General features: G+C 36.2%; 1 protein-coding gene across 1 annotated transcript in view; it reads right to left on the reverse strand.

Annotated features, from left to right (window-relative positions):
• Nucleotides 1-12814, reverse strand: part of RYR3 (ryanodine receptor 3) — a 256319-nt gene that overhangs the window by 152878 nt on the left and 90627 nt on the right. The window contains exons 17-21 of the mRNA XM_068946291.1: nt 10461-10594; nt 8839-9080; nt 4591-4783; nt 495-711; nt 177-281 (exon numbers count right to left, since the gene is read on the reverse strand). Coding sequence (XP_068802392.1) covers nt 177-281; nt 495-711; nt 4591-4783; nt 8839-9080; nt 10461-10594 — 891 coding nt within the window. The remainder of the gene's footprint in view (nt 1-176; nt 282-494; nt 712-4590; nt 4784-8838; nt 9081-10460; nt 10595-12814) is intronic.

The following is a 12814-nucleotide window of genomic DNA, read 5'->3' on the forward strand; positions in this document are numbered from 1 at the left end:
ATCACTAGATAAACATTACTCTCTCCTGTTGGCTTAAAAAACCATCTCTTAGAAATTTATTTTCTATCAGATGTTTATAGGCCACCATTAAAAACTCTCTTAAACTTCCAAGTCCAGGTTTTCTAACAGGGGGCTTAACCTGGTGCCTGCTCCCAATCAGGTAATTCAAAACTCACCTTGCCATATGTCCAGCCCAGTTCAATTTTATTCATTCCCCACAGTTCATGGATATTTTCAGCTAGTTTGTCCCTGATCTTTTCGAGATGAAAAGGAAGAGCAATCTAAGAAAAGAGCATAACAATTCCACAAATGAGAAAAGATTCCGTAGTTGCCATCTCTCATAGATCCAAAGATAACCCAGGTCAGTTAAATACAGCACAACACATAAATGATGTATCGCTAAGAAAGATGGAAAACTAGCTTAGTTTTTTTGTTGCCAGTTTAAATTTTGTTAGGGCATATTTTACAATCCCATAACTGTGTACATAAAATACCTGACTGGTGTCGATCGGACAAGGGATAAAGGAAGCTTGGGACAGGAACTGTGTTGTACCCAGCAAATCCCTCACTCCATCAGAATCTCTCTTATATTCTTTCACTGGTTCCAGTTTCATCTTCTCTTTTGGAAGCAAAGCTTCATAACAAGGAGCATAGCCAGCAGGAGGCAGAAATTTAAACTCTCCATGACGTCCACCCAGGAGGAAACGAACTCTGTGCAATTTACAATGAAAAAAATACATTCTCCCATAGTCAGCCTATACTAGCATGGTAAACAGTCAATCAGTTAACTTCTATATTTATTTGAAGAGCATCTATAAAAATAATGGTATGTTTCATGCTTTAATAAGCACCTAAAAGTTACCAAGCATTAATATTAGCAGATACTCTTAATTAGTAACATAATCATCTACCAACTATTTTTTTGAAAAATTATTTTAGTCAAAACAAAAATAATTATTCAACACAACAGTCTACTTTCAAAAATGTATTTCTTATTTAATATCAAATGGCTGTAAACTGAGTCATTTTTAACGCATTTAAGTGATTTAGAAACACAAAACAAGTTTCACTTGGACTGATATTCTAAAAATCCCATAGGGACTATTTATATACCACTTCAAATTGTGAAAATAACTTTCTGGTGCACTCACACAAAAAAAGAGAACATGAGACGGCACACAACACCCTAGAAACAGAATATGGTGAGACAAAAAGCACCATCATCTCACAGAAATCAAGCAAACAAAATTATACTGAATACTGCAACTACTAATGAGCTTTAAAATCCAAGATATATATTTTTGATATAGATGTAAGGATATATCAGAAAAAAAAAAAAAACACATGAAAAACTATCCAGGTTCATATTTTGATCTTCCTTTGAGCAAACTATATAGGTATATAGTTGCAAGAAACTAAATACAAATGTTATCTCTAGAAAACAGTCCATTCATTTCTTGTGATGGGGTGATCAAGAGAAACACTTTTTACTTGCACTTCTAGAAATATCAGAACAAGTTTCATTGACAGTAAAAGACTTTAATAATACTTTTTCTACTCTCTTGAAATATAAGAGGTGCCTAAGTTTTCTCAAGTAGAATGCAAAAATACACAGATGACATATATATTTGAAATAGTTCCATTTTCATAAGAAATATAAAAATACTAATTTCTTTCTTTTAAGCTTACACTTTCTAATTTCATTTTATGAATATAATGTTTTAAGTGTTTGAGTGGACCAAAGGCTGCTACAGCTTTGAGGTTTAAAAAAAAAAAAAGTGATTTTTATTTTACTAGATCTAGAAGTCTATCTAACTTACTAAATAGATAAAAGTTAAAAAAAAAAAAAAAAAAGACAGAATGGAAAAGACTTATACAATTCCCCTCCCTTGCCAACTACACACATGTGAATAGCTCCTTCTTGCTTCCAGCCAGCTTGGTCATTTTTCTCAGCTGCAGCAAACCATCCAATCTCCCATGCACTCAATGAAGCCTGACAGTTTTCTCTCTGCTCATTATTGCAGTATTTAAGCCTCCATATAGGCTACTCACTCCTGATTCTGCAGGCTCTCTAGCCCTCCACATCATGTTTTTAAATCCTGATATTCAAAGAAGCTACGTGTTTTTGTCTCATTTTAGAGGAAAGGTCCAGATTTTTTCCTTTTGAAAAACATGTTTTAAATTCACCTGAACTTTAGAAACAACCCTCCTGAAAATGAAATATAAAGCAATATAATTCCTGAAAACACTTAGAAATATGTAAACTTATTGGTTTAGGTTAATTACTACTAATTTTGCTTCATTTTTGAATTGCATTGCACATACTTTCATTAAAAGCACTCTTGCTATGACTACCACTCTAGCAATTATATTTAGTTTTCCTAGCTTGAATGCCAAGACTATATTAAACAGTTAATGCTCTTCCTTTGCTTACTACAAAGTCTGTCTGTGAAACAGACTGTATTTAATAACTAAAAGTACCAGGCAGTTACCTTTAAGATGTTGATTTTTCATGTTTCAGTTTCTTAAAAATAGTTCAACTATAAAAATGTGTTGGACGGCTGATTTTACTTAGTCTCACATTTTATTTATCTATCTCTGCCTTCATACAGCTTTAAAGAGAGATTAAAAAATCTGAATACATGGGAGGAAAATTAATTCTCAATACGGCGTTGCTGTTTAAATTCCCTGATTATTTGAATAGCCATGTTGTAGCACAACAGGCAGAAGTAATAGCACCATTTGTAGAGGGAGAAAAAAAATGGATAGATGGAGAGAAAAGGAGCAAATTGAGAGAAAACACTGATGCTTAAAAGCAGAATGAAAGTAGTGTGGGTAAGCAGATGCTAACACGAATTCAGAGCAAAAAAATTGGCACTGAAGCAATGAAGCAGTCCAGGAATCGGACGTCAAGGGAGGCCACAAAATCAGAAGAACGGATAAGGCACAAGAGCAGTAGGACCATAAGAGTTTGGGCCCGGTGCAGAATACTCTCCTCCACTGCTGAACTCAGGGTTCCAATGTAATAACATTTCTTTGGCATCAACAGACACAGCAGACAACATATAATCTACTATTGCAATCACCTAGCAGTAACCAAAAGGAATGGTGATGTTCTCACAAAATACACAAATAACATCAAATAAGAGCGAAGAAAAATAATCACACCCGTGGAGACAGATTCCTTAAGAAAAAAAAAGTAATTAACATTTTCAAAAGGCCTTGTACTAATACAGCTACATATCAGGCTCACTTCTAGAGAGAAATAACAATTAATCAATTATTAGCCCCTTTGCAGGTCTCCTTTATTCTATTTGGTCTTTGTTATTATTCTCACCTGGGAGTTTCTCTTAATCATTAGATGATCAAAATATTTACGTATCGATCTCAGAAAGAAAAGCCCATAGATGTTCGTTTTCAGATTTACTTTATCCCACAGAAACCATTTTTTTTCTTAATTACTAGTTGTGCGAGTCATTTATAACGTGATCCTTCTTTCCTTTATGAAACCTATATTCTCTGTCTATGCTGGCCATACTGAAGCCATCACGTAAGATCATGAGCTATAAGAAAAACCCTCCTTTAAATAAAAGCCAGCCAGCCCTTTGAATTTTTTCCCTCCTTCACCACAAACTCCCTCCTCTCTCCTGATTATTCCTTCTGAGTTTGGACATTTATGGCAGATATTGGAATTTAGACCATTAGCATTTCAGCTTAGTGAAAAATTTTCATAATTTGTCTGTATTTTACACAGAAATCATGCTCAGCCTAAAAAAACAGAAAAATTCTAACCTTTCTTGCTGAGCAATTCTCCTTATATTTAAGTCTTTTCCATCCTACAGGTGTTGCCAGTCAACATCAGCAATAAATATGCTGCAGGTGAACTGAATGGAAATTGGTCATGTAATGACAACAGCAGAAGAACTAGTCTTTTGTTGTTGTGTGGGCTGTCTAATGTTAACACACGTTAACACATTTTGGCCGCTACAGTAGAGTTACGTTTGCAAAACATTTTCTGAACAAAGTAAAGGTAAGATAACAATAGAACCCTGACAATTAATAAGTTCGAATTTTATCTTTTTAGCTTAAAAAAAAAAAAGGTAAGGAATGGGTAACATTAGTAACAGGATTCCAACACTGCTTCTCATCACTGCTTCAAGTTCCCTGCTGCGAATAGGGTATTCGGTCTGCACAATGATTGAGTTTTTTACTTCCTGCTGAGATTGCCAGTGAGAACTTTAATCAGTACCAATGTGGTGCTGTGCTTCTGACATACACTTTTGTCACTGATAATTGGATTGAGACCAAATTAATTTCCCCTAGGTCACCAGGGGGACCTAGGGGAAAATCAAATAGTAATTTTCAGACACTGTGACTTGGTCAAATCACTGCGCTTACATTTCACCCTTAGATGAAGTGCTCACTAAACAAATTAATACTTGTCTGCCTGCTTCCTGCCTCCCACCTGAGGGTTGGGCAGAACCAAAACAGCAGAATACATACAATAAGTTGTACATAAAATCAGACAATGTTCTGTTTAACAAAAAAAGCAAAGAAAACAACATTAAAATGAAGAGAAGTAGTACTTACTTTACGCCTGCTGATAAGCTTACAACAGGAAAGAAAAACCCTTCTGTACTGAAATTCTCAAACATTCCTTGTACAGGCTGTCCATTAATGCGGAATGAAATGCTGGGCACACCTAAATCCAAGCAGCAGCTAATCACATCGTCAGAAGCCAACAAGTGCTGATTGACAGATGCTACAGCTCTGGGCACTCGACCTAAGAAGAAATAAATCAGAAGCTTTAAACAAACTCTCCAGGTCTAACAATGAAATAATAAATACACTTCCTCCAAAACAGCATCCAGTTTTTATTCTCAGTCACAACAACATGATCTTGTCGTCTTTATGCTTTGTGAATCGTTTTGCTCTCAGAAACACGAAATGAGTTAACGTTTTTCAAACCAATATGTGGCAGAACAGTGCGTGAACTGAGCAAATCATTCAAGACCTCTGATGCTGTTCACAAGACAGAACGTGCTTAGCTGAAGTAAGGCGAACTCACACTGTAGCCTGATACAAGAGTACTCAAGCATAGTAAATGATGTCCCTCTGCTTTGATAAAGCTAATAGTGATATACCCAGTCATTTATGTCTTTAGCTATTTGTGAAATTTCAGGTTTTCGTATGTATCATAACTAATTCCGCTTGTGGTGGATTAGAAAGGTACAAGGCTTCCAATAATAACCATGAGCACCACATTCAACAGATTAGACCTGTAAACCCTCATGCTTCAGTGTAGCAGCCAAAAACATCCCTTCCTTTGTCTCTCCCACCATGACTACCGTGCATTGGTAATTTATTCAAACCTTCACCTGAAGGTCTAGCACAAAGTACTACCAAAGACAGAAAGGGCCGCACACTTGATTCAGTGCAGCACTTATTGTTTAACCTGTATCAATACACCTGTGAACACGACAAACAGCTGCAGAATCAAACAAGCTGGAAAGCAACATCCCTAGCAAAAAATTAGTTTATGAAACAAGTACTCTGTTGCAGCTGGTACACTGATAAAGTTTTTTAACTAACTATCTTTTCAACAGCACTACAGGTGTATAGGGAAAGATGAACGTGCTGTTCAAGTTATGCCCACTGACAAGTCCAGTACAGTCAGATGATTCAGTCCTCCAAAGGAAAATATATGAGAAGAGAATGCTGGACCTGGGATTATAGCCAATATCCAGGTCTACAGTAATAAATATCAGGAAGCGAAACGGTATACTGAGTTTTCAAAAAATGGATCAAAACCTTCACAGACCAGGTTTTCTTTAATTCTATCAAATACAGCCTCAGATCAAACAGAAGGAGCTTGGCATCCCCCACTCAGGATCACCCACGCACAGGACATAACAACTGTAATTGGAGACAGAAGCAACAACTAACAGGAGAGAGTATTATCTGTAGTTATTTACCTACATCCATTCACAGATAACTGCAACTGTTCAATCCCACTGGAGTATCTGGGCCTATTTCTAACCGGGAATACCTTATAAGAATTCCTTTCAAAAACGTTTCCCTGGGAAACACTCTACGTTAGTTGTAAAGCAAGTCTAACTAACTGGTTAAGTAATGTTCCAAAATTATAGTGTTTGGGACCTCTTAAGAACAAGCTAGTCAACTATGCGTTCAGGACAGCTTAAACTGATTTAATTTTCCCTTACTGCAGGAGAAGAGATTTAAGACGACCTTCCTAATGGAAGGTTCCTAATGGAACCTTCTGTGGTTCCATTATTATTTAATTTTGTGTTAATGATTTATGAAACCATTTCTAATGGAGTATATTACAGATGCCTCCCAGCCTACTCCCCAAAATTATTTCTACCTTTTGAGAATTGTTCACCAGGGCTACAAAACAAAGTTGAATTAGGTGTACAAAATATACATACATAGATATTTTTACACACAAAATCCCATGCTAGAACAATGTTAATATAATGGAGTAGTCCAACACCCCCACATTAGGAAGTGTAAGAATTAAGGCAAGAAAATCTAACTTAGCATATGTATGTATGTGATTTATAATACATGTTTTCATTGCATGATCCCACATTATTCCTTTCTGAGTAATAAATAGCACTAGCAGTAGCACTTCAAGGTTCTGAGAGAGACATTTGTAATTTTGCCTACAGGCTTTGAATGGTGTGCAGTAAATAAAGTACTAGCCACAAACTGAACAGGCTAAAAGAATATCAATGTTTAACTTTTATTCTAACAAGCACCATCCGCTGTATGTGAGAGAGATCTGAAAGGAAAAGTAGTATGCTACCTCATATTCAAAGATTGTATCATATCATGCACACAAAAGGGCTGAAATAAATTCACAAAAAACGCTTACTGTCTTTTTTTTCCCACACTTCTGAATGGTTGGTTTTATAACCTTATTTTTTATAACACTATTCTGTGTAAGATATCTTAGTTCTTAAAATTCCAGATTCAACAAAATTCAGTCGTATGCTGCTATAAAGGTACTCATATGTTTTATTAGCACAACTAATACTGGTAACAAAAGTTCTTCTGCATTTACCTCTCACTTGTGAATTCATGGTACAAATGCAGCAATATTAGAATATTATTACTTGTACGGAACAGCACTATATAAAGAGAATAAATCAGTTTGCCAGTATGTTTCATAGGCACTTTCTAGCAGAAGATGAATGAATCTCAGGTATCCTAGTTCCAATCCAATCCCTGGAAGAGGAAGTGCCTGGCTTCTTTGGATCTGTGTCCTGCCATATGTCCTTCCTTATTTCTGGCTCCTCAGTCTCATTTTCCTCATTTAACCCCATGTCACTGCCTTGACTTCTCCTCCCAGGGCCTGCCTACCTATGCTGTAGATACCCTCATTTTCCGTAGTGGACCAGCACACTTACTACCTGCTTTTCCCTCAGCTTTCACTGCTTTGTGCCACACCAGATCTCATCTCCAATTGTCTTCTCCTCCACCAGGCCATCTCAGTGCCCCTCTGAGCTCCCAGTCCCAGACTTTCCAGCTTTAGCCTGCCCCAGCTTCTGCTACTTAGACCCCTCCCCCTTCTTAAGTTCATCAACCTAATCACTTCAAACCTTTCCTCCAGTAACATAATTCCTCAGTCTCCATGAAATGCATAACCCCAGCCAGTCCCATTTTCCTTCACCATAGTGAGCCTTCAGCTGATTTTCCTTTTCTACACTATCCTCATTTGCGTTCCACCTGTCCCAAACAGTATAGGTCACTGAATACACAAGGCAGTTGCTTTCAGTTAAGATGCTCAGACCTTGATCTCCCTGGAGTAGACTTCCTGCTATACAGATTGTTTTTCACAGAGAAAGTCCTACTAAGGCCACAACTGAAGCATACTCATGGAATCTCTGAGGAACAAAACTGCTAAAATTAAGAGAGGTCTACAGGGTGCTCCTGTACCAAACTTTTTTCAAATTGAACAAATTTAAAAAGACTTTTCAGAAAACACAGAAAGCTAAATTCCAGATAAAAACGCTACTTCCAACAAACTGTCACATTCCCAACTCAGTGCTTGAACATTTCAGAGAAAAGTTTGCCAGAATTTTCTAGCACTGGCAAAAACTATATATCCATATCTCATTCTTGGAAATCCATCCATCTTTCAAATCAAATTTATCTTGGAGCAGACACTCAGACTGCAACATTGGCTCTCAAACAATGTAAGGTTACAAAAGTTATAAGAAAAAAATAACACAATCTTAGACAATACTAATACACACAGTGTCCATAAAAGGTGATCCTCCAGTTTCATTCATATCGAAAGCGTTATTAAGAATATAGATGAAAGACCTTCAACAGTAAAGGTAGACTGTTACAGATTTTAGATACAATAATTATTTGCCATTGTCAGAGGTCTTATTCTGTTTTACTCTGCATCATTCAATGCAGCAAATTCAATAATGTCATTCAACTGTACATGCAAAATAGAAGAATACTGCATTATATAGATCCATATAAAATAATTTTGTTCGAGATCACTATATCTATTGATTTTGGACAGATACACTTAAGTCAATACTGATCCAGATCTACGTGCAAAATTCCCTCTAACAATGCCATAAAAAACATGAAAATAAAAACTATTTGCTAAACAGCATTTTTGGCATAATTCAATATTGGTTAAAATTTCAGGCAAGAAGTCTCATGTGAAATTCTGAGTAACTCCATTGAGTTTAAAATGCAGGTCAATCTAAATTAGCATGCAATACATGTAGAGAACATAAAGGTAGATAACTGCTGAAGATAAGAATAAAAGGAACAGAAGAAAGGACTCACCAGACCACAGATGAAGGCCATCAAAACCATAAGAGTATAGGTCATCACCAACACCATTGCCTCCCCATCCTTCTCCACCTCCAGGATAAGGGGCATAACCTGATGTAGAGGCCCATCCAACCCGTAAATGGGTGGGTTCTGCCGTCAAGAATGGATCAACCTGATCAATTATTAGTTCAAAGTACCACTTCTTATATTGTGCAGAGCCCTCAGCAACACCTAAAAATATATTTGGCCTTATGCTGAAAAAGAAAACGTAAGCCACTTAGTGTAAAGCATACAATGTAACATATGTGTTATATTGCTCTGTACTGTTCCATTTCAATTTGCAAATATGATACAAGTGTAGATATCCACATTTCACTCACAATCTTTGATTTAAGATAGTGGACCCATTTTATGACTTTACAGAGCTGCTTTAGAATTATCTGATTATTAAATGGAAAAAGCAGCTTGCAATTTTCTGTTTAATATCAGAACAGATCTTGCTATCACAAAAAGCTCTCTAAACAATGTCATCAAAGACTAAAGCAAAGTCCTGTACCTGGGATTGTCTACCCTCTCCACTTGGTAGAGACTGGGGACTGACTGGCTGGATAGCAACTCTGGAGTGCACAGTCAGCAGATCACCCTGGCAGTGATGAAGGCAAATAGCATAGCAAGGCTGCACTAACAGGAGGGTAGCCAGCAGCTTGAGGGAATTCATTATTCCCCTTTACTCAGCACTTATTAGACCACATCCAGAATACTATATCCAGTTTCAGGCCCCCCAACACAAGAAGGATATTGATGAACTTGACTGAGTCAGATGGAGGGCTGCTAACACGGTCAGGAAACTGGTCTTGCTTACTCAGGAGAAAAGAAGGCTTAGGGGGAATGTAATTGCAGCAGTAGTACTTAAGAGGAAGTTATATAGGAAACGAAGACAGGCTGTTTACAAGGTGTAGGGCAGAAGAATGAGAGGCAATGGTTGTAAATTGAAACAGGGGAGGTTTTGACTGAAAATAAGGAAAAAAAAATCACTATAAGGATAAAATATTGGAACAAGTTGCCTTAAGAGATTAGAGAATCTCTGTTCTTGGAGGTCAGGTCAAGACTCAGCTTAGCTAAGTCCTAGGCAAGGAGGGCCTAGGTCTGAATTCAGTGTTGATCCTGCTTTGAACAGAATGTTAAACCAGAGACCTCCTGATGTCTCTTCTAACCTGCACTATTCTGTGATCAAAATCAGAGACCAGGATATAAAACTAAAACTGAAGATCCCTATACCTCAAAATTTAGGCCAGAAGTCATTAATAGAACTAGACTCGTGATTCAAAAAACCCATGAAAAACCAACTTTGTCTTAAGTATAATAAATCAACAGTATTGTTACTTTCATGCTTTCACCTACATGAACTTTTTAATTAGCAATTCCTATTCAAGTACAGTTTCCAGAATAATTGTCCTCTTGCTAGTAGTATTGGATTTTTAAAAAGTTGATACTTAAGCATTTCCTGAAAAGTCAGTGTTCATCTAGAAAACTATGGTACATCTCTCAGGTTACAGTATTTCCTTACCTTAAGTATTATAGACATACCAGTTTAGTTTTTTTTTCTAATATAACAATAAAACAAACCACAATACCTTGTCACATCATTAATCAAACGTGTTTGCAGAAGTAAGTCTCTTCTAGGCAGTAGATTGTCACAGATTAAGTTCTGATTGGCACGAACTGCAACTTCATTACAGAGACAGAGAGAGCAAAGCACATCGAGAACCTGAAAAAAGGTTAGAGGAGTCAGGCAAAGGAAGCTGCATATATGGCAATTCAGTTGTTAATTTAATTTACATTCAGAATAGACATAAAGCATTGGTACTGTTTTCTGAATCCTTTTCCACAGACATGGGCCAAATGTAGTCTGTATTACTGACAGTGAATATTCAACATTAGTGGAACATATGTTCGGAACACAGGGCTTGCAAAATGCCTCAAATAACCTTCCTTTGAGATTTTTTATTCTTGTTTCTATTAGAAAAAAGGAAGGCTAGAACAGCTGTATGGCAACTCTTTACAACAGCTCTTCTATCAAATCTCATTATAAATTTCAAATGTAAAATGAAATTTGTTGAGAAATTTGCTGTAGCCCAAACTTCCCAAGCAAAATTAGTGCACAAGTCTCCGTTGCATTTCTCAGATTGTTTATGAATCTGTTCTGAAATCATAATTTCAATGAAATAATTATATTCATATATAATGAATATATATTTAAAATGAAAAACATTTAAAAGAATTTATTGTAAAGCCAGACTTTCGGAAAGATCTAATTCTAAAATTGCAGGTTTTTTTGGTCACAGTCGGAAAATTGAAGAGTTTGATATAATTCTCCCACAAATTACTGTTGAGGGTACAATTCTGAGCAAAAGGGTTTGGAAAAGAGAACACAGTAACAAATTTTTGTCTAATGCTTAAGGAGAAAGCTTCTCACTTTTTCATAAACTAAATCATTTCCCTGACTTCACTTCCTAGTGTTTCAATTCAAATTTAATTCAAAAAATATGTAAATATTATTTAAAAATATATTTTGTCTTTATATTGAAATGTATACTCCCAGAGAAGCTTAAAGATGTGTTTAGTCTCTGACATGTAAGCATGGAGCAAAGACCCCTAATGCTCTAACTGTTACAGACCATATCCAAGACAAAGCACCATCTTCCCACTGTTTATTACCATTTTAGAAACCATTATCCAACTCAAGAAACAGCAGAACAGAACATTTATCTCAACCGTTCCTATTCACTGTACACTGTATTAGCACAAACCCACACTCCACAGTAGCTTATATATTGTAAACTCGGCCATGTCTCAGCCCCTCTCTTTTTCCTTCAACCACCTCTGGAACAGGGAAGAAACCTCTAGCAGAAGGACAGAGGTAATAACTTAATTAATCATAGCAAAACTGACCAGTACTCCTCTCTCTTACTAACGTTCATGAGAATCAACAACTCAGTATTTACGTATAAACTTTTTAAATAATGTTTATACACCCAGTGATCATACTTCTCACACAAGACTTTTTGTAAATATATATATATATATATATATGAATATATAGACAATTTTGGATTAATAATGCTACTGTTATTTCCTATTTGTTATTTCCTAAATCACAGCAGAATTTCTAATCTGGAAGGAAGACAAGATATTGTGTTTCCAGAGCTACAAATAAATTACTTCATTACTTACTGGTGCTAAGTCAAAGACATTACAGATGGAAAAGCACAAATCTGTTACCCAGCATCATTTTTCTGCATACAAATTTTTCCTTTTCCACTTTAAGTTCTCATTATGTCTGCGTAAGATGTTCCAGCTGAAAGGTTCTCTCTTCAAGAGACTTACAGAGCACAAACAATCTTCCTAACAGCTAAACACAGTAAACTAAACTTACCACTTTAAGTTCAATTGTTTATTATGCCTACTTACTCATACTCCTTAATCACCCTTAAAAATATTTTTTCATATTGGCAGTGGTTAGACTCTCCTTATATCCCTTCCTTGTAAATCAGTAATTTCAGCTCACCAAACATTTTTTGTGTTCTTCCTCCAGTTTATCAGGGTCTTTCAAAATAAGATTCCAACTGAGGAAGGAAACTGACATCAGAAAATCATACATAAACTATACCCTCCTGTGTCCTCATCACAGCCGCTACCTGTGTTCACATTTTTTTCTGTCATAAACTGATGCCTAGCTTAATGTGCCTTGCACATTGATGTCTAGCTTAATTTCCAACACTGTTTCTAAGTCTCGTCGGGTGTAACTTTTTCAGTTTTCTTCCTCCTCGTTAACTCCTGAGCTTTCAAATATTTGGACTTTTTTTTCCTAATTTCCATTTTATTTTGCTGTTTTCTGCTACTATTACTGAAGTCAGGAATCACTTCACAGGATTTAGTTCTGTCTGTCTGGAGATAAAGAAATAGTAGTTCACTATTTCTGCAGAAC

Source organism: Struthio camelus, chromosome 5 (genome assembly GCF_040807025.1).
Source record: "Struthio camelus isolate bStrCam1 chromosome 5, bStrCam1.hap1, whole genome shotgun sequence".
NCBI lineage: Eukaryota > Metazoa > Chordata > Aves > Struthioniformes > Struthionidae > Struthio > Struthio camelus.